The 21001-nt window shown below is 38.5% G+C and overlaps 1 protein-coding gene and 1 non-coding gene across 2 annotated transcripts in view; both read right to left on the bottom strand.

Annotated features, from left to right (window-relative positions):
* The window catches only part of Cpne8 (copine 8), a 176180-nt gene that overhangs the window by 10558 nt on the left and 144621 nt on the right, over window positions 1–21001 (bottom strand). Inside the window, exons 15-19 of the mRNA XM_021645741.2 lie at window positions 20402–20583; window positions 12796–12923; window positions 6582–6684; window positions 4407–4464; window positions 737–810 (exon numbers count right to left, since the gene is read on the bottom strand). Coding sequence (XP_021501416.2) covers window positions 737–810; window positions 4407–4464; window positions 6582–6684; window positions 12796–12923; window positions 20402–20583 — 545 coding nt within the window. The remainder of the gene's footprint in view (window positions 1–736; window positions 811–4406; window positions 4465–6581; window positions 6685–12795; window positions 12924–20401; window positions 20584–21001) is intronic.
* LOC132656186 (U1 spliceosomal RNA) lies at window positions 15117–15280 on the bottom strand. Its single transcript, XR_009594109.1, has one exon. It is a non-coding gene; the product is annotated as a U1 spliceosomal RNA (small nuclear RNA).

Here is a 21001-nt window from a genome sequence, read left to right as displayed (position 1 = left end):
GTACATATCATGTCCTTAAATGGTACTGAGACCTTTGGGTATTGTGTACTTAAAAAGGTATGTGTCACAGACTTTCTTCTCTTTTGGCGTCTTGAGTAATACATACTCCAAGTAAAGCGTGAATAGATTTGGTTGAATTAGCTCCTTTTTTAAGTGACAACTTTTAGCTAATTGTTTTCTTTTTATTGCTCCCCAAATAGCAGGCAGCATTTAGCTAAGTGTTTTTTTTCCTCAAGTATTCTCTATATGTAAAATTTATAGGTGATGCATAACTTATAAGTCAGTTATAAATAAATGTACAGCTTATTTATTATATATAGTTTTAACATAAATTTCCAACCCTAACCTGTGGAAATTCTGACAATAGTATAATTTTTATGTTTTATTAAAGTTTATTTTTGTATGTATCATATGTTTTGAAAAGTTTTATTTACATGAAGACTAACATAGTGATAGCCTCCAATTTTACCAGAGATCATGATAATTTCTCATGAGAGTAAATTAGGAAAAGACAATTATTGACACTTGCACTTTACATGCAGTGAACCTGAGAGGATAAAGCAATTTCATACAGATTCTAACCTTTGTTGCTTAAGTTATGCCTGATAGGGAAGAAGCAACAAACATAAACAGAACTCAGCACTCCTAACTGCTATTGAAGTTGCTTTTTAATATATCGTGTAGCCGTGGGTACTTCACAATGGAGAAGACGGGCTTATTTCTTTTAAATCCTTACCTGTACAATGTCTCTTTCGGCGTATTTCCCTCTGGAGGAAACTCTTACATCATCTCCATCCAATTCAACCATTGCTTGAAAATGAAATGCAGTCATTAACTGAATATAATGCAGTGAAATAAAACAGTGTGAACTAAGAAATCACTACATATGTGTGCAAGAATACAGCCTGTGTAGTTACAGACAGGGGCTTCAATCTCCATTTCTTTAATCATTTCCCCCAAACATCCTGATGGGTTATACCATCTACAGCTAAAGAACGCCATGAGAATGACTCTCCCCTCTCATGGGGTCAATACATTGTTGAGCATTCTCTGAGCTTGTCTTTCCACCCAATTCACCTTCCTACAGGATCTAAACCTGGGTTATATGCCTAAGTGGCAGAATGGGCATGCCATGTTAGCCCACCGATTTTCAGCTTTTTCTTTCTAATTTATAAAACAGCAACAGTTATCACCTTCAGGTTGAGTCTCCTTCTTACTGACATTACAAGGGCCACACAGCATCCCAAGTTTTGCTTTACAGTTCATTGCAAAACAAAGTGAGATTTATTCAGTCCTGGATAAAGTATGGTGTTTGTGATGGATGATAATTCTGCTAGTTGAGAAATAATTTCAGCATTGGCTGCAACAGCTGGTATTCAGAAATACTGTCCAAACAGAGCAGCTGCTGATGTCTGATGCTGCGATTAGAAACATATCCCAGAGTTTATTAAGTTGCTGTGAGAATTATCTAAGTAATTAATTGTATGAGTGATCTGGCTTGGGCTTAACGTGTAATTCAGTTACAGAAAAGTCATTTTGCACACACAGGACAATCTGCAGACTCCAAAGAGACCCCGAAATGTAAAGCAGTGCTCACTGGAACACCATCCTCCACCTTGCATTCTTTTCTTCAGTGTTTGCAATGAATTTGGGTTGGAAGACATTGCTTTCAAATTTATCTTTCTACATATGTTCATGAGTCAATGTTTTGGCTGAAGCATTACTAGTAAATATGATTAACAGACTTGCCTTCACATATAATATATGACAGAATTCTATAAAATGTATGATCTACCAACAATAGGGCCAGTACCTTATTCCTGGGGCTGTAAATGTTATGCTCACATATTTGAAACAAATAACTCCTGTTATCATCTGTGCTTGCTTTTACAATTTTCATATTACTTCAGCATTTAATTGCACATTGCTGGTGGTATGCTGTACTCTCTGCTATGCTCATAATTTGCAACAATTTCCCTACACGCACTCTAAAATGGGAACAAGACTCAGGAGGCAACAGAGACCTTGCTTTTATTATCCTCTACAATCTGTATTGTCTCGTTATCATCAAGGAAGAAAATGAGTAATCTTGCATATTGAAGAGATTACCTTCCACTCTTCAGCGTGTTTAAAGTTTAAAGGTTGCAGACAGCATGAACTGGAAGATGAGCTTTTGAGAGCAATAGAAGCAAGATGATAATGATGGAGGAGCCACACCCACACTTCAGGTTTTCTGCCTGTCTGATCCACAGGGCAGAGATTATGCCCTGAAAGGATAAGCCTGTGCCTCTCTCTCGCTATAGGAGATAGGGTGAATGACGAACTTACATCTCTTCTCCCCAGCTTGCATCAAAGTAGCTGCTGCATTAAGTTGTCTTGTTTTATTATTTTTTTTGGAAGAGTTAGTAGAGAACTTTTGACAGCAGAACAGCAATTTGTATGGCAGAGATTTTTCTATCTCATCCACCAACAATCTCCTTTGCTTCTTAGCCATGGAGTTAAGGGAAAAAGCAGATTTGATAGAATAACATTCTCTCTCTCTCTCTCTCTCTCTATATATATATATGTGTGTGTGTGTGTGTGTGTGTGTGTGTGTGTGTGTGTCTGTGTCTGTGTATATACATGTATATGTATGTATACACCTGTATATATATATGTATAACATATGTATGCATGTATGTATGTATGTTAAGGAAGAATTCATTGTATCCTACCAAATAATCAGCCTTTTTAAAAACTGTGGACCAGGAAACCATCTCTATCTCATTGAAACTTCTGCCACGGTAAAAATAGAAACTAGGTGTTGCAGGAGCCTAACTCAGTACTTACATTTTCCAGAGAATAATGGGAACTCCGATTTTTAAGAGTTGGGGGGATCTACTTGGAAGCCAGTTCCCTTTCTTTCTACACCCTTCACTCATGCTTCCTCATAGCAGCGTGTCCACTCCATAGAATGGTGCTGGACTCCAGGAGGCATCTGCCTCTCAAATCAGGAGCAGCTGGTCTCAGAGTGAAGACGTGTTTCAGGGAAGTTTATTGTCCGAGGAGATTCATCAGGGAAGCTTAGGAAACGAGTCGGGGCCGTCAAGAAATGCAAAGTCTGGCCCCATCCACAGGTTAAAGTATATTCTTTACTGTACTCCTGGTAATAAAACTGATATCTTGATCTGATAAATTATTTTTCCTCAGTTAGTTCTGGATGTCTAGGTGAGAAATGATGAATTACCATTTCTCAGCCCTCTACAAATTCACTGGGAAAAAACAGAGAAAATAAGTTGCCTTGGATTTGGGGTGAGAGTTGTACCCAAGTGTTGTGTGTTGGTCTACATGAAAGGACAGAGACAGAAATCTGCACCAGCAAGGGCCAGTGGTTTTGCAGTCTTTTGTCATGTAATGGGTTCTTACAAAACAAAAACTGACTAATGTGAAGTTCACCAGGCCTGGCAAACTGCATTGTACTCATGAGTGATAAACCGTTAGAGGAAAAAGCAGCAGGGAGACTGTGTGAGCTATTTTAGCCTGCAGTGGGTGGATTTTGGGAGCCACAATCTGTCACCCCTAACCAATGCAGATAACCATGAGCCAAAGTGAGAAGATTTCTTAGCATTTGCAACTCTAAAGAGGCAGCTTATGGACACAGCTGAACAGATGTAAATGACCAGAGAAAATAGTAGCAAAAGCAGCAGTAGTCAGGACTAAAGACTTTGGCTTTAGAAACAGGGAGGACCAAGTGTCAAGCTAAATAAATGGCCACTGTTAGTAAGTGTGTAGATAATGACGTTGCCTGCCTCTCAATTGCAGATCAGAGGCATCCGCTAAAACAAAATTAGCCAGGTGACCAGTAACAAACCATCTTTAAAGAAGTTCACTCGGGCCATTATTACATGAAAAGCTGTTCCTTAACTGGTCTTTGGAGAGGCCAGACCATAGTTAGCCAGTCCAGTCATTGATGCATCAGATCAGTTCAACTGTCACTGAATTTTGTTCTTTCACATGATGGAGTTCTCGGTTTATAAGGATAATTCGATCAACTAACCAGAGGCTGGAATCACATTCAATTAGCATTTCATGCTTATGTTAATATTTCTGCTCACAACTTAATGATTCATTAATTTAGCACTGTTCTTTAAAGGCTGTCGACACTTTTCCCTGCAGAAAGTGTGTTCCCTTAAAGCGTTCTTTGCCTTAGGAATCAAATCTCAATTTATTACTCTGTCAGTCTTACACAGTGTTACAAGGTACCAACTGTAAGGAAATGTCAAAGGTGCGTGTTTAATTAATGTACAAGCTAGAGGGAGGTGTCTTACTCAATGACAGTGTTTTACAAACGCCATCACTCTCTTTACACAGTTAAGGCTGATGGAAATGTAACAGCACTGCAATACCACTGAGATCTTGCTACTCACCATCAAATTCTGCGGGTCCAACACCTACTATAATGATTGACATTGGAAGCTTCGAGGCCTTTAGGAAGAAAAAACAAAATTAGATTTCAATTAAGACATTTAGTTCTTTTTTAAAGATTTATTTATTTATGTATTTCATGTATATGAGTGCTTTGCCATATACATACACTCTATCATATACACATCCACAAACCCTGTAAGTCATATACACATGCTCCTGCATGCCAGAAGAGGAGATCAAATCCCATTATAGGTGGTTGTGAGCCACCGTGTGGTTCTGGGAATTGAATTCAGGACCTCTGGAAGAGCTGACAATGCTCCTAACCACTGAGCCATCTCTGCAGCACCCAAGATATTTAGCTCTTAAGAAAAAAAAAGAAAGTGTATGTAAACAGTATACAAACTTTGGATCTGGTTATTCTTTTTTTATTTTCAAGTCCTTGAAATTTTAATAAATTAAAAAAAAACCTTAACGACAAAAAGAAAGCAATTTCCTGATTTTCTCTGACATTTTCACAGATGTTCATTAAGACAGCTTTTAGTAACATTCAAAATTGTTATCTGAAGTCATTATCACAGTGAATTATCAGAAATAATTCTCACAGTGGATTAGCAAGGGCAGACAAGTGGCTACTAGGAAAGACTTAACATTATTCATTTATGCATTAAATACCTGTGAACTGTAGAGACTGCATATTTGATGTTGCAGCATGGTTTTCATCATAGTGCATAATTTGGGGTTTGAAAGGTGGCTCAGTCAGTAAAGGCGCTTACTACCAAGCTTGATGCCCTCATAAACCTAGGGACCCAATGATAGAAGGAGAGAACTGACTCCTTCAGATTGTCCTATAACCTCCACATCTGCATCCTAAATGCCTGTCTACACACATACACATATACACAAATAAATACATATAAATTAAAAAATTCAACAGTTAGAATCAGTGACAGACAAACAACATGCACAGGGAGACCATCTTACGATGGGAAGTTGATAAACTACAAAAACCTCTTTCTTAGTGCAGTCTCTCCGCTCAGTTAATCATGAATTATTAAGTCAGTATGTTAAAGTGTAAACCAATAGCACTAACTAGAAAGAAAACAGAAATCCAGCGTAAGTAAGTGTAGGTAAAAACAGAATATATAAAGAAATTATGTTGTCCACAAGAGAAAAATAGTGAGTCACTGAGGTATTCCTTACATATACTTATTTTTTTTCTCACACTAAATAACTAACAATATATTTCTGTCACTAAAATTGTGAAGCCTGACAAATAACTCATCTATTCAATTCATTTTCTACGCCAAACAATGCCAATCTTAGGCATAGAAAAAGTAGGTAAACAGGTATAATTTAACAGACCATCATCTGATAAGCATAGATTTTTATAGCTAGCTTTCAAAAGAAAAAAATTAAATCATCAACAATTAAAATATACAACAGGCATTATAATGCACAGGATGGCTTTAAGAAACTGTGGAAGTAGAGACTGATTGGCATTCTCAGGGAACTGGAATGTTAGGACATGAGAGGTCCTAGTCTTAATCATGATTCTCTGTGCTCTGCCCAAAGTTTGGCTATGAGTCTCAGAATCTGCTTTGATACCCTACTGGGTAGTCTTTCAGAGGCTGTCTGTGGTGGGCTCCTGTCCTGTTCTCCATCTTCTCCCATTGTAGATGTCCATACTGTTGTTATCCCTTCTGAATGATAATTACGCATCTTTCCTAGAGACCAACAGAACCAAAAAATCCGGACCCTGAGAGGCCTGCAGAGACTGATGCACCAACTAAGGACAAAATATGGAAAGGACCTAGACCCCTTGCTCAGATGTAGATCATAGGCAGCTCAGTCTCCATGTGGGTTCCCTAGTAAAGGGAGCAGGGGCTATCTGACATGAACTCAATGGCTGGCTCTTTGATCACCTTCCCCTCAGCCTTACCAGGCCACAGAGGAGGACAATGCAGCCAGTCCTGATGAGACCTGCTAGGCTAGGGTCAGACAGTAGGAGAGGAGGACCTCCCCTATCAGTATAAGTGTGTGACGGTTTCTGGATGAATGGATGAATGCAACGAAGCGACCAATCTGTTTCTCCATGAAGTCACCTAAAATAGATTTTGTTCTCAACCTAGCTGGTACTTTACTGTCATGGAGCAGGAGACCCTAGACGTACTCACGTTAACTATGGATTCTTTAGTTTGAGCCATATCTGAGATCACGCCGTCCGTCACAATGAGGAGCACAAAGTACTGGGAGCCGTCTTTTACGGAGGACGCATACCTGAAAAACAGTCAGAAGTTAAAACAGCACGTGGAGCAGGAGGAACTGCAGATGTGCATGGCATGGCCAGCCAGACTTCTAATATCGAGAGAGTATTTGTGTATATGTTTAGCCTCTGATAAACAAGTCTAAGTATATAGTTCTCTGAAATAATCAACCAGATGAACGGCAGCGTTAGTGCCTGGCAGGACACAGAAATATTTAGCTGCCTTGGAATTGTTTTCACTAATGAAATTTACCAGAATGAAGATTTTTTTTTTGTAAAAAGTAAAACTTGGCTATAGGTTTTTAAAAATACCTGTCCAGACAGCAATTTATTATGTTTAAGCTCCTCAAAAGTTATTTCAGTCACCAGAACTTGATTTTTTTTAAATTGTCCCAGCAATATTTATCTTTGTGTTATTATTTGAATAAATTATATGCATGGTACTCACTAGATAATGGCATTCTGTAAATTAAGCGATGATTAAATTATTCTTAGTTATGAACTGCACAGAGGCAGTGGCGCATAACACTGTGAATTTAGCAAGTGCCACTGACATGCACATCCTGATACAGTCCTTCTGTAGGCTGTACAGACTTCACCTCCTAAAAAATCAAATAGAGGATGTATCCACAGTTCTAAGTGTCCGTGTATGTGCACATGCGTGTTCATAGAATGCATATGTGTATGTGTGTGTGTGTTTGTAACTATGCATATTAGCACATGTGCTGGGTTTCTCACTGGCCTAGAACTGACCACAGAAGCTAGTTCATGTCCAGAGTGAGTCTTACACAGCTTGGAAGAGACAGGGAAGGAAACAAGAAGGCATTGACCTGCATCTCAAAAAAAAAAAAAAAAATCAATCAGACCACAGAAAAAATTATTTAAAAACTTATATTGATTGGGCGAAGAAATTGATACAATCATGAAGAACTCTAACTAATCCTGTTTGAACAGCTTGGATGCAAACAATATGTTATATTGCAGTAGATTTTGAAACCATATGGATAAAGTATTTGCAAGTTTCTTAGGGACAAAAGAATCTAGTATGTACCCTTGCTATTTATAAGATGGATGTTGACACGGCTCATTCACCTACACTTGTGGAAAAGACTGTTGAATCATTTCCACAACGACACCACAGAGCAACAGACCCTAAACACCAAGGAATACACATGAATGTGGCAGCAACACAATCAATGGAGAACAAGCCCAAGCAGAGGAACCCATTATCCTTTCACTTAAAAAAAAAAAAAGCAATCTTACAGTTTCTAGCTGAAGTTCAGTTTGTAATATCTGAACAGTCGTTTATTAAAAAAGAAGAGAAAAGGATCTATTACTGAATATAATTCAATGCAGAGTCTTATATTCTATGTGACTAATGTAAGACCGAAAATAGTAAGAGGAAAGCCTCTAGCAGCACGCTGGCGACGCTTTCATGCTATTTCAGACGAATCAAAGCTGCTGAAAATGGAAGCATCACAGCACATTGCCGAAGCTGAGCTTTAGGAGTGTAAACTCCCGCTTTGAATGGCTTTGTGGGCTTGATCTCGCTCCTCAGTTGGCAGGCTCTGTTCACAGTGTGTAGAAAGGGGGGAAGAAACTGAAGCAGATTACAACAAACCTAAACTTTCTCTGTGGTTTTTTAAAAAAATTCATAGAAACCTAGCTAGCAGTTTGCAATACTTAGGAATTTTAATAATGCTTTATAATTAATGGTATAAAAGTATGTGTATGTTTGTAAGGCTTGATGTACTTAAAATTATTATAAATTACATTTTACATAAGAGCTGACCACTCTAGTCAAGTGCTTAATTGCAATGTGAACTGAAAATTAATGCTTTAATTGAGACTTCTGTGTTATTTACTCTATAACTGCACCATTTATTTGGAGAGCAAATCTAAATTTCAGACAAAATCAATCTCATACTACTATTTCTTTTAATTTAGCCTATTTGTAAAAGTATTAAGTGCTTATAATGAAAATAATTAATAAGTCCCAGGAGGATCAAGTGGAAAGTTTCTGGCAGGCCACATTCCAGGTTCCTTTCAGGAAGTGACAAGACACAGGCTTGCAGATCAAATTATATTACAGAAGTTTCCTTCTTAATGGAACCTTCAGTGAACTGTATAATTAAAACTCTTATTAAAAGCCGTATCACTACCTATTCTGGAATATAGCAAATCTATAATTTATATGTTAATATTACTATGATAAATCTGAGAGAAAAATTAATTTTGTCAGAGTTGCAGAATTTAAATATATTCCCTCTGTAGTTTCTTTTCTGGTTCCCCGCACATTTTACATCAAAGCTCACAAATGGCTCACTCAGATTTGTGAAGTATTCTTCTAGACTTTGATTAGCTCAAAGTAGCAAGGAAGGCATGGACAAAAGATAAGAAAATGACTCAGGAACGTGTCATTTAAATAAATAGATTATCATTTTTTTTTTTTTTTACAATGGAGTGTGCATCTTCTTAAGATTCAGTAAAGAGCACACACATTTAAACAATTCATCACAAAGATAAGAGAATCCTGTTGTTAGGAATTTGCCACCTCAAACTGTGCGATGAGGTGAGCAAGAAACCATGCAAGAGTGGGGAGCTATTCATGTAAGTGTCACTATCCGCATGTGTGTTGCCTCTGCCAAAAAAAAAAAAAAAAAAAAGACAATAATGGCAGTGCTGGTAGCTCATGGAACTACTGTGAAGAACAAGAATTAATCCTTGCAACAGCACAGAGAGGACTGCCAGCGATGTCATAGCCTCAGTAACGATTCTTGTTATGATTTCACCGACCGTTCACACAGATGGAGGAGGGCAACCATAACGAACTCTTCGAATGATTTTGAAATTAATTACAGAAACTCCAAAATAGAAATGTCAGTTTCTAACAAATTAAAACTAATTTTAACTGGTTTTCTAGATCCTGCAGTGTTCTCAACATTAAAACAAAACAAAACAAACAGAAAAGAAAACAAACAGAAAGAAAAATGCCAGATGGAAAATGGAGCAGGGTTGCACTGGTATTCGCTCTAAATGGGTGTGGAGAAGGGCCCGGGGGACCCAAAGCAACGGGAGTAGTTCTCCGTGAGGGAAGCCTGGCTAGACTAGTGGGGTGGGAGCGGGACACTGGAAACTCCTGACGCCAGGCTATGCTGCTCGTGTTAAGATCTACAGAGGGCACCAACAGATGCTGAACAGCGTTTTTCTAGTGTTTGAGGCATTCCCTGAACCATGTGGAGTGAAAACCTCTGGGCATGCAAGAGACTGCCAAAAGGGTGTGTGAAGTCTCCAAACGAACACAGAACCACAAATGCTGTAAATCTGATGCTTTGTGTTTTATCTATTTTGTATTTACTGCCAACCCATTATTATTATCTCAAAGCCAACTGGATATGTAGAAATCAGTCAAAAACGATCTTGTGCACAAAACTGCTTTTTGAAAGACGTTAAAATAAATTTAAAATGCTCATAGACATTATAATAAACAGCTCGGTTTTCACTCATACTGGAATTGCTCTGTAAGAATAAAACAAGGAAACAGACAAATACTGATATGTACTTGCTCTAACTTAGGTACAGGTAGGTATTAATTGGGACATCTGATATTAGCATATCAGAATTGAGTTTGTAGAGACTTTTTCTTTGAAATATGGTGTAAGGTATCTCAGATGGCCTTAAACTTGCTATGCACCCGAGGATGACATTAAACTTTCAAACTATTGCTTCCCCTCATGAGTACCGAGATTACATGCATGTACCCCACACTCAGTTTATGGAACAAGCTCTCTAGCAACTGAGTCCATGCCTGCCTCAAGTCAATACATGCTGAGTGTTTGTTTCCTATATGGGAGGCTGGTGCTGTCTGCTGTCGAAGTGCATTCACCAGAGAAAACATATTCAAGAAACTTTATGTAACCAGAGCTGATGCACCTGTTAACTATGCTGACGCCTTGAATAAAGAAACAAAAAGTATTGTCTTTGAGCAGACGAAGTTTTAGGACAAGGATTTTTAGATGAGCCAGAATTTGCCTATCCTAATAAAACGTTAAAACTAAATTAAACATCATTTTAAAAATAAAGAAAATGAAAAAGAAAACCATTTATTTTAGATATTTATATTAAAACGCGGTCAGATTGAATGTCCTACTGTCCTAGAAAGAAAGATAAGTGATGAAAATCCAGCTCTGGCTCTTTTCTCTCATTTTAAGTACAATAGGGATCTGAAAGCTTCAGCTAACGGAGACTGCTGTACCTGAGATTTGGAAAGTGTTGAGCATAGAAATGACTGTAGATGTATTATTTTATCACTCTATTTCATTTTGCTCTGCATGTGTATGGTATATGTGTGAATACAGGTGCGCTCACTCAAGGAAGTGACTTGGAGGCCCTGATTAGGTCAGCTTTCGTTTTCAATCCCTTCCTGCATTTATTTTTTGAGACAGAATCTCTCACTGAGACTAGAGTTTATTGGTTCAGTTAGGATGTTGGCCCATGAACTCCAGGCATCTGTTTGTCTTTCCTTCCTACCCCTAGCACTGGGGCTGCAGACATTAAACACCAAGTCTGGGTGTAGAGATTAGAACTCAGGTCCACATACGTGAATAACAAGCACTTTCCATTTCCCCAGTCCAATACTATGGTTTAAATAGAAGTAGAGAAGCATATAAAATTTTCCATCTAAATTTAACTTTTATAATACCAGGGCAAAATTAAAGAACTGATTTATAAGTACTAATTGGCATATTTATAACAATGGGCATGGATCCACATAAAATAGATCCTGTCATTTTTCTTCTATGTATCTTTTATTAACAACTGATGTGTGGGGTAGTGTTAGAGAATTAATTAAAATTATTTTTCATTAATACGGTTTTGAGCCTGTTCTTCTTGGCACGCATCAATAAATTAGAATGATTTAAAATGAAACATTTCTCCTATAGGCAACTTAGAAAGTCAATATGATTTTCAAATTATAAATAATGACCAAATGGTTGATTCTGGAACGAATGACTTGGGAACAGAAGAAAATAGCACACCATAGAGAAACAGAGAGAAAAGGAGGCAAAATTAACAGCCGTTTCATCAAAAACCAGTGTTTGTTGTTTTTTACAAATAAGGTTGAGATGCAGAATTCTTACTTTAGCAGACATTACAGAAGGAAGTGTTTGAGAAATCCAAGACAAAGAGCCACCATAGAGAATGGTCTCGTACATCTTTGTCACCCTGAGGTCAGCCCTGACTACCAAGATACTTTTGTGCATTTTCACGTACCATGAAATGCAAAAAAGAACACACTGATTTTCTCGTCAAATCCAACAGGGAGGGTGGTAAAACAATGAACTATTCAGAGAACTGAGGTGTTAGATTGTCTTTGACCTTGAATGTACACTATTTTCTCTTTCTAACGTGTTCATCCAAAAAGGTGCTGGAGCTGACCTTTTTTGGCTAATTTCATACCACGACAGAGTTTTATAGGATTTTCCACTAGCATTAAGCAAGATTCTTAAAAGATTTGTAAAGTGATATCTATTTCATTATGTACTAATGAAACATCAATATGTATAAATTTTATGTTTTAACTTTTTTTTCTAGAACGTGCAGTCTGAGTCATAAGCAAATTCTTCTCTCAGTGCTATGCACTATTTACCTGCCAGAGTTCTGGGGATGTATAAAATTAGCTTCTACACTAACATGAGAGAGGGTGAATGAGTGTGCCCTATATATCACAGAAAGAAATTTCTTGTCTTAATGGGATTGACTCGTTATTTTTATGCCACCACAGGACGTGACATTGATATGAATGACTTAGACATTTTCAGAGTGCCATCAATCTCGTTTGTGCTCACATATTTCCTTCAAAGAAAACACTTTTCTAGGTTGGAAAGGACAGGTCCCCAAATAACCAGGTGCCTGTAAGCTTCCTCATTTGAAATCGATGTAAAGGTCTCTGTAAAATATTGCTGATTGCTTGGTGGCAGCCACCCCACATCTACTTCCTAGCTTTCTGGAGACAACGAGAAGAAAGCATCTTGATCATGGGACTGTGATGCACTGATGGGGTAATTTCAGCGCGATCCAGTATGTCAGCCCTAGCACAAACACCTTTCCTGCTCTCTACTCACCTTGCTACGTGGTTTATGACAGGAGCAAAGTTGGTTGGCCCGTACAGCTGCACAGATTTCAGGCTCCTATAATAAGCTTCCATGACCCCTTCGATGCCATCACAATAAGGATTCTGGGGGTTGCCATTCTTGTAGAAAGTTAAAATAGGAAAAAAAGTAAAATAGAAAAAAATTAGCCTACATGAAAACCAGCTAAAAAAGATAAATTAATACACATTGACATGCATAAAGATAATTTGTGCTTGAAGTTCTATGGTAGCGACCACTCCACCCCCACAAATGGTCCATAATACATATTACACAGATCATAATATATAATTATCTAATATATAAATATAGATATAAAGAGAGGTCATGAAATTTCAAAATAACCTGAGAAGCACATCAGACATTTCAAAATCAAAGACACATTTAAAATCTCAATTCCACATAGGTTTGTGTCCATATTGAGATTTTATTTAAAATCTATAAAGAAGAGTGTTAATGATAATTATGTTTATCTCTGGTTAGTTATGTATCTAGTGGTTATCACTCCATATCCTTAACATAGCTTAAATTTTCTCAACTTAATATAGGTAGTAAGCATGTATCACAATCTAAAACAAGTAAATGCTATCAATTCAGTTGTACTTGAAAGCTGGGGAAAAAAAACCAAAAGATTTTCTATCTACACACTTTACAGACCACAGTTGTCTGACTATGCCTGGAGAGAGGGTCATAAGGAATATAATTTTAAGGGAGAAACATCAAAACAAGAAAATCGGAAGGAAAAAATCAAAGAGCTTATCCATGTAGTTCAAGTGAATGGAGCTGGTCAGTGAAAAACCCTTGTTCGGCTTGTTCTGGTGACAGAGCCTTCCCACCTCACCCCACCAATGCCCAGGCGCTGTCAAGGTTAATCCTCGCGGTCCACATTCCACTAATGATTCAAGTGATACCATGTTAATTGCTGATTCCTTGCCTATCGGATTGTCTCTAACGTTTTGCCCATTTGTATCCTGGCGTCAAACAGTAGTCTACATTGTCTCCAGAACAGCTGAGCTGGGCTGTTCTGAAGCAGGATAAGATGCTGATAGGAGTTTGCAGTCATCCGAAAGCCTGACATGAGCTGGAGTAAAGAGCCAAATGGATGTGCCATAGGGTCGTTTCTAACGTGGCAGCTGACTTCCCAGAGTGAGTGAGCAATCAGAGAAGGACAAAGCCCCAGGAGGCTTCAACATTGTTTCTGCTCTACCCTATCTGCTAAGACCAGGGCACAAAGAGGGGCCTTCTCAAGTAGGGGCGATTTAGCTCCACCTACGGAAGCCGGGCACAAGTAAAATTGTAGATATATGGAAAGACATAATAACCACAATTTTAAAACATCAATAATTTAAACACATTTAAACATAAATAATTCTATTGTGCATGCTTATCCCTAAGCAATCACAATAAGTGATCATTTACAACTGAAGTTTATTGAATTCTGTATAGTGATTTTTATACCGAAGGCCATGTGTAGGAAACTTTAATGGTTAAAATGATCTGTAAAGTGCTGTTATACTTAACACACACACATAAAATGGAAACACTGAGTTGTTAGCTCACCCAAGGTCATGCAATGCAAGAGAGATATAAACTGTGACTCTAGGAAGTCTGATCTCAGAACTCTGGCTCTTAATCCCTTCTTCTTGCCACTTAGGAGGCAGCTGATGTTTTTGCAAAGCTGGGGAGATTAGAAACTAAGCCAGATGAGATTAACACCTTCAACGTTGTCTTTTATGAGCAGGGGGTTTATACTCACTCTTTCCTCACAGTTTTTATGTTTTCTTTGAATATTTTAAATAACACACACACACAGTATTTTAGAATTGTGACGGTGTAAATAAAAATGTCCTCCATAGACTCATATATTTAAACTCTTGATCCCCCAGTTGGTAGAGCTCTTTGGGTAGGCTTAGAAGGTAAGGCCTTGATGATGGAGGTTTACCACTAGAGGTAGGCTTTGAGGTTTAAAAGCCACATGCTGTTCTCATTTTATACTTTCTACCTCCTGTTTACAGTTTAAGATGTGAGCTGCTCCAGTATGATGCCTGCCTGCTGCCATGTTTCCCCATCATGATGGTGATGGACCCCTATCCCTCTGGAACTGTAAGCCCCTAATTAACCTTTTCTTCTCTGTCGCCTCAGTCATGGTGTCACAGGACTAATTAGTAAAGAAACAAAATTAAAAAAAAAGCAAAACAAAATTTAAAAACGTCACCCAGAAAAATAAATGCTCCATGTTCTCTCTAATATGCAAATCCTAGTGTTGACTCTTTAGCTTTGAGTATTTTTTCTAATAGAGGAATGTGCAAACACGGTCCCCCATTACCACAAATTACACAGTTGAGTTTCCCACATTTGGGGCAATCACAGGGGTCAGTATATATGGAGTGCAATGCATAAGCCTCCTCCTGAGAACACCATTCCTGGGATCATGGAATCCACCCTGCTAGGTAATTATAGGTATTTAACTCCAAGTGCTTATAGAAGCCAGGAAAGTAGAAAGCAGCCATTGGTGGGGACTAATCTTAGGGAACCAAGAATGGAATACAAGTGGTATGAAGAAGGAAATGAGAATAATGGGGAAATGGTCTAAGTGTGGAGGGATGTAAGACAGTATGGATGGGAGGAAAGAGAACTAACATTAAGGATGTTTTAAAAATCCTTATGAAAACCTACTATGTATCTATCTATCTATCTATCTATCTATCTATCTATCAGCACAAACATAGTATTAAATCTCCTTCTAAATATTTATCTTTATACCCTCAAACTACTGCCGCTGTCAGACTTCATCAAAGAAGTTCTCTTTGTTTTCTTTCTTCAGCAGATAGTGATTGATAACCAGTCAAAGGGCAGAGAATAAATAACTAGAGAGTTCTCAGTCCCAAACAGGGCATTTATATCATGTAACCTTCCCCCAAAGATTAAGGCAACTATGCAGAGGACAGGTTGACAGATTGTAAGAGCCAAAGGCTGGGGAGGGAGGCCTTCTGCAAAATAGTTTCCTATACTCATGAATTCACAGCAGCTGTAGTTGCCAGTATAAGACCTGCACAAGAGCGAGCCACTCAACCCTCTAGCATGGATGAGAGAGCACAAACCTAGCTGAGGAGACTTTTGGCAGTTGATGGCTGCTGAGGTAGGAACAGTCAATGATCTTCAGTGTTGAGATAGGGATGTTGATACCGGGGGATTGAGAGAAGGGAGTGGGTGTGGATATATTAAAGTATAATGTATGCATGCATTTAAATATCAAGGAACCAATAAAAAGATTATTTCATTATTAAATCAATATATAAAGTATCTAAACTTTAGAGTATAAAAATTTAACATTTAACACAAAAATGTTGGGTTTTGACATTAGTTGGAGGTTACCTAGATTGTGTGTGTGCCATATGTGTGGAGAACAGATATCAACATTGGGTGTCTCCCACAGCGGTGATTCACCTTACTTTCCAGGCAGGGTCTTTTGATGAACCTGACTGGTGATAGTGTTTCAGGATCCTCCAGTCTCTCCTTGCAGCGATGGGATTATGGAGGTGCCCGCATACATAGCTTTCTATTAGTGATTTGACTCACGTGGGAGCTAGGGTCTTAAACTCAGGTTCTCATGCTTTCCCAGCAAATGCTTTTCTAACTCAGTCATTTTTGCAGCGCCAAGCTGACCTATTTCTTCTTCTTTTAGATTTTATGATGCACTTTTCTCCTGCAAGGTGTAAGCTAATTAAAATTAAAACTCATTACTGACTTTAGGCACAGAAGAAAAGTGTATTATACATCTGCCTTGGGGAGCAGTTACAAACTAGGGTAGTTCTAAGCTACTTTGAAGATCAGTGTTTTCACCTTCTCACTGGGAGCTTGTAATTCTGTGGAACTCTTTCTCTTCCTCCCCTGGAAGTGAAACTACAAGGTCACCATTTTCCCTCTTTCGGTAGTGGAAAGACAGTCACTGTGTTTTCTGCTTAGCACAAGGGATTGCTGAAAGGCTGATTTCTGAATTAGTCCTCCTGCCATAAAATGTGGCCCTAAGGTTTCCTCATGGCTGGGGAAGATAAGAATGCTTTACAATTCAAAGTCTTATCTTTTTAAGAATACATGGTTCATATTAGATCAGATTATTTAAAACATTTTGCCAGTTACCAAAATTAGATTCTCCCATTAATGACAAAATTGTAATAAGTTATAAAAAGTTTTTAAAAACGAATTTCTTCAACAAATTATGCAGGAAATCAAGTTTTGTCTCTTAAAACCAAGTAGAATGACATTGTATGTATGCCAGTATTATCCCAGAGAAGAACTATTCACTAGTATAGATCTTACATAGGAAAACAAAAGTGCTCTGAAATCAGAGAATATGGCCATTAGGCAGTACTGTTTGATTTATTACATTAGAATCAATGTCACTCCTGTTTCTTTAACAGTATACAGGACTAACTATTTTTTTCATAGATTTCACAGGCTAGAATAGCTATTTTAGAAGTTCTGAATTGGATTTCAAGGAGAGCTTACAGGTCAATCAGTAAACAGTTTGTTCTTAGCCATCAACAGTTTTATGAATTTGACTACAAGAGTGAATGAGAGTGAGAAAAAGCAGAAAAGGAGCTAGAAAGGCAAAATTTATTCACCCAGGTGAGAACTGCATAAAAAAAATCGCTAATTTTATTTAGTTGAAGATACTCATTCCTTCTCGGGGCTTTAAAATAGATCCAGACCTTCCCAAGGCTCACACAGGTGATTTTCATGACTTCTTAAGTTTCTGGAAGATTTTAATTCTCTGAGACACATGAAATTCCCAACAGATATTTGCTTTTATATGACATCGGGAGTATCATGTGTGGACTACTTCATGGAGGATTCCCCTCCCCAAAACATCTTTTTCTAGGAGTGTGGGGGTGATGGAATGGAAAAGCAAGAATGAATATAGAAATAGCAAATCACAAACACTCATGAAAATATGTGAAAAAAGACTAAATCTGTTCATATGAAAGCTTCCCTGTGTGAGTGTGTGTTCACGTGTGTGCATGTATCATGTGCATGTATGTATGCATGTATGTTTGTACACATGTATATGTGCAGGTGCATGTGTGTGCATGCATAGATATGCGCATGCCATGCGTGTGTGCATGCATATATTGGTGTGCGCATGTAAGTCTATGTGTGTTTGCATGAGGCATGTATATGTGCACATGCCTGTGTGTGCATGTATGCGTTGTGTATGTGTGTATGTGTGCATGTGAGTGTGTGTTGAGAAAGCACATATCTCACTGAGACATATGGGGTGCTCTTGAGAGCTGCAGTTTAATAATGGTTAAGAGAAGCAGGTGGTAAGACAATGAAAGAGTACGGCTTGATCCTGTCCTTGGACCTTGAACTGTCATGCAGCTCCTGGAGATATTCTCACCACACCCAGGAAAAGCAGTGCAGTGTATCTGTCGTGTTATAAATATCACACATGAATACTTTTGAACTTTATAACAGAGGTTTTCAGTCTTCCTAACACTGCAACCTTTTGATAGAGTTCCTGAGCCTGTGGCGACCCCAACCATAAAATTATTTCATTGTTACTTCATAGCTATTGTTCTGATACTGTTATTAATCATAATGTAGGCATCTGATATGTAGGATATCTGATATGTGATCTCCAAAGAGGGTTACAGTCAACAGGTTGAGAAGTGCTGTTATATAGGACACTGAGTATAAATGATTCTAGTAATTCAAATGTTATGCTTGTGGAGTTCACTCGGTGTTGGTCTGCCTTCCTACCCAGCAACATCGAAGCTGTGAAAAAGCAGTACCAAGGCTGAGTCTGCATCACTACCATTGGGATAACGGTTTCCATCATCACCTGGGAGACTATTCATCATTGCTTTACCGAGACACGATCTCTGGGTTCAGTGTTGCAGAAAAGCATACCTGGGTATGTAATCTATAATCTATAGGAAAGAAATTTCAATGCTCTGGAGGTTGGGAAATTTAATATCAAATAGCAGGATAGAGGATTACTCTAGATATGAGGGTTGCTGCCTCCTTGTATCGTGGAAGAACCAGGGACCAAATGCTGTGTGAATTCTCTTCTAAAAAGGTTCGATTCCCCTGCCTTCATGACCTAATTACTTCTTGTATGTGTGCTTCATGTGAAAGCCCAGACTTTAGCAGCGGAGTTCTTCCTCAGTTGCTTTCTACCTTGCTGTTTAAACAGGACCCCTCCTTGAAGTTGGAGCTCATGGATTCATTAGACTGTCCACCAAGCCTTGAGCATCCTCATCTGTTTGCCTCCCCAGCACTGAAGTCATGGGCACATACCCTCATGTCCTTCCTTTTCAGTGGGTGGTAGAGATCTGAACTCTGGTCCTCATGCTTATACAGCAAGCATTTAGATCTGTTTTTGACCCACCGAGCCACACCATCAACATCTTAGTCTAGTTATCTCTTAGTAGGTTTACCTCTTAGTTCTGTCAGTACTGGCAACATTAGAACTTTGGATAAGATCCATTCAGGTCATATCAAATCTCTATCTCATGATAAAACTGAATTTTAAAGAATCTGATTTAGGTGTATTTTTTAAACTACCCACCCCTAAAGCATATAACCACATTAGTTTGATTACATGGTATAAATGTAAAAATGCGAAAAGCAGAGAAGGCAAAAATGACAGGGAAAGAGAAATGAGTAACAGCATACAATAGGAGAGGGGACATAGAAAATAAATAATTAATAGTTTAATACAATTGTCCCTTTTATCAGGCATAAGGAAGGATGGCCAGTTAAAGATAGCCACACATTCCTTGATAGCACTTCCACTGAGAAGTCAAAATGAATTGTCCTACCCTGACACCTGTGCTTGCTTTCATAAAAACAGTGTAGCATTTTAGAACTTCTAAGCCTGGGATCTAATGGGCGTTCTGCCCCAGGCTTCACAACACTACATGTGGGGAATCTGAATACCATGAGGCTGTTATACTAAGATGAGGCCAATGATAACCTATGTAAGAGGCAACTTCAGTTATGTCAGCTCTCATCTCAGGCATCACACCCTGAGCACGTGAGCACAGGCAACGGAACCATCATAGTGTACATGGTCCACAAAACACATCTTGCAGATAAGACTCCAGGATCTGAACCAGTCTCCAGAAGGGAGGCTCAGAAGCACCACCGTAGTCAAATTATTCTCTAACCTTTAAAAACATCTGCACTGAGTCCTGGTGCTTAAAACAAACGAGCAAAGGAACAAACAAGCGAACAAATGCGCTTAGCCGGTTGTTGTGATCTCGTTCCTGTATTATTTTACATCTCCAGACTCTAGGGATATTTGTTATGTCCTGATGAATACCCAGAATAGATGTATAAATGGAGGTCCCTTAGGCAGCTTTACTGATAATCTTTTTTTTTTTTTTTTTTTTTTTTTTTTTTTTTTTACGTGAAGGTCCTTCTCCTAAGTGAGCTATTATGAAAACTGAGGTAAGTATGTGGACATCAAGACTTGCCACACAAACAAGTACAGGAGAAACAGAAAGTCAGAACTGAAATATCTGGCATATCGCTTTTTTTAAACAGTCAAAAACATTTAATATATCATTACCAAGGCAAACTCATGAGATATCCTTCCATCTGGAGGCAGCTTTGCACCAAAACCAAGGGCTGGGAACATCTTATCGCTGTCATAATCTTGAACGATTTCCCCAACAGCCTTCAGTGCCATGCCATAGGCATTCAGTTGGTAAGGATTCATGTAGTGGAGAGAAGTAGGCTGGGCAGGGTTTCCTAATGACAGAAAATGTGTTAAAAACGTAAGCAGGCCAGGCCACAGATTTCTCACAGTGCTGTACCTTTGTTTATTTCAGCTTCAAATACTCAAAATTATCATTTTCTGCCTATCCTCACCCAGCATCTTTGTCCAGGCCTGGATGTTCACGGACATCATTGGTACTTTCTCTTCTATGACTCTCCTGAATTCACCCTCTTCTTTTAGTTATGTACAGCAAACATTGTTTCTTGTTTCTTTTGGCTCTTCTCATCTTTCTTTTTCCCTGTCCCTGTGTTTCTTTTGTTATATCCCACAAAACTGGCAACTGAAAAACTAAGCCTCAACTCCTTGATTCTGTGACCTTGTCTGAATCCGCCCTGTGCCTTCAACAATGCCTGCGAAGATTGAGATGCTATTTGCTGAATGGCCTTGAAC

This window comes from Meriones unguiculatus, chromosome 8, assembly GCF_030254825.1.
Source record: "Meriones unguiculatus strain TT.TT164.6M chromosome 8, Bangor_MerUng_6.1, whole genome shotgun sequence".
NCBI lineage: Eukaryota > Metazoa > Chordata > Mammalia > Rodentia > Muridae > Meriones > Meriones unguiculatus.
The sequence above is the reverse complement of the archived record's forward strand: the minus strand, read 5'-3'. Positions and strand labels throughout refer to the sequence as shown.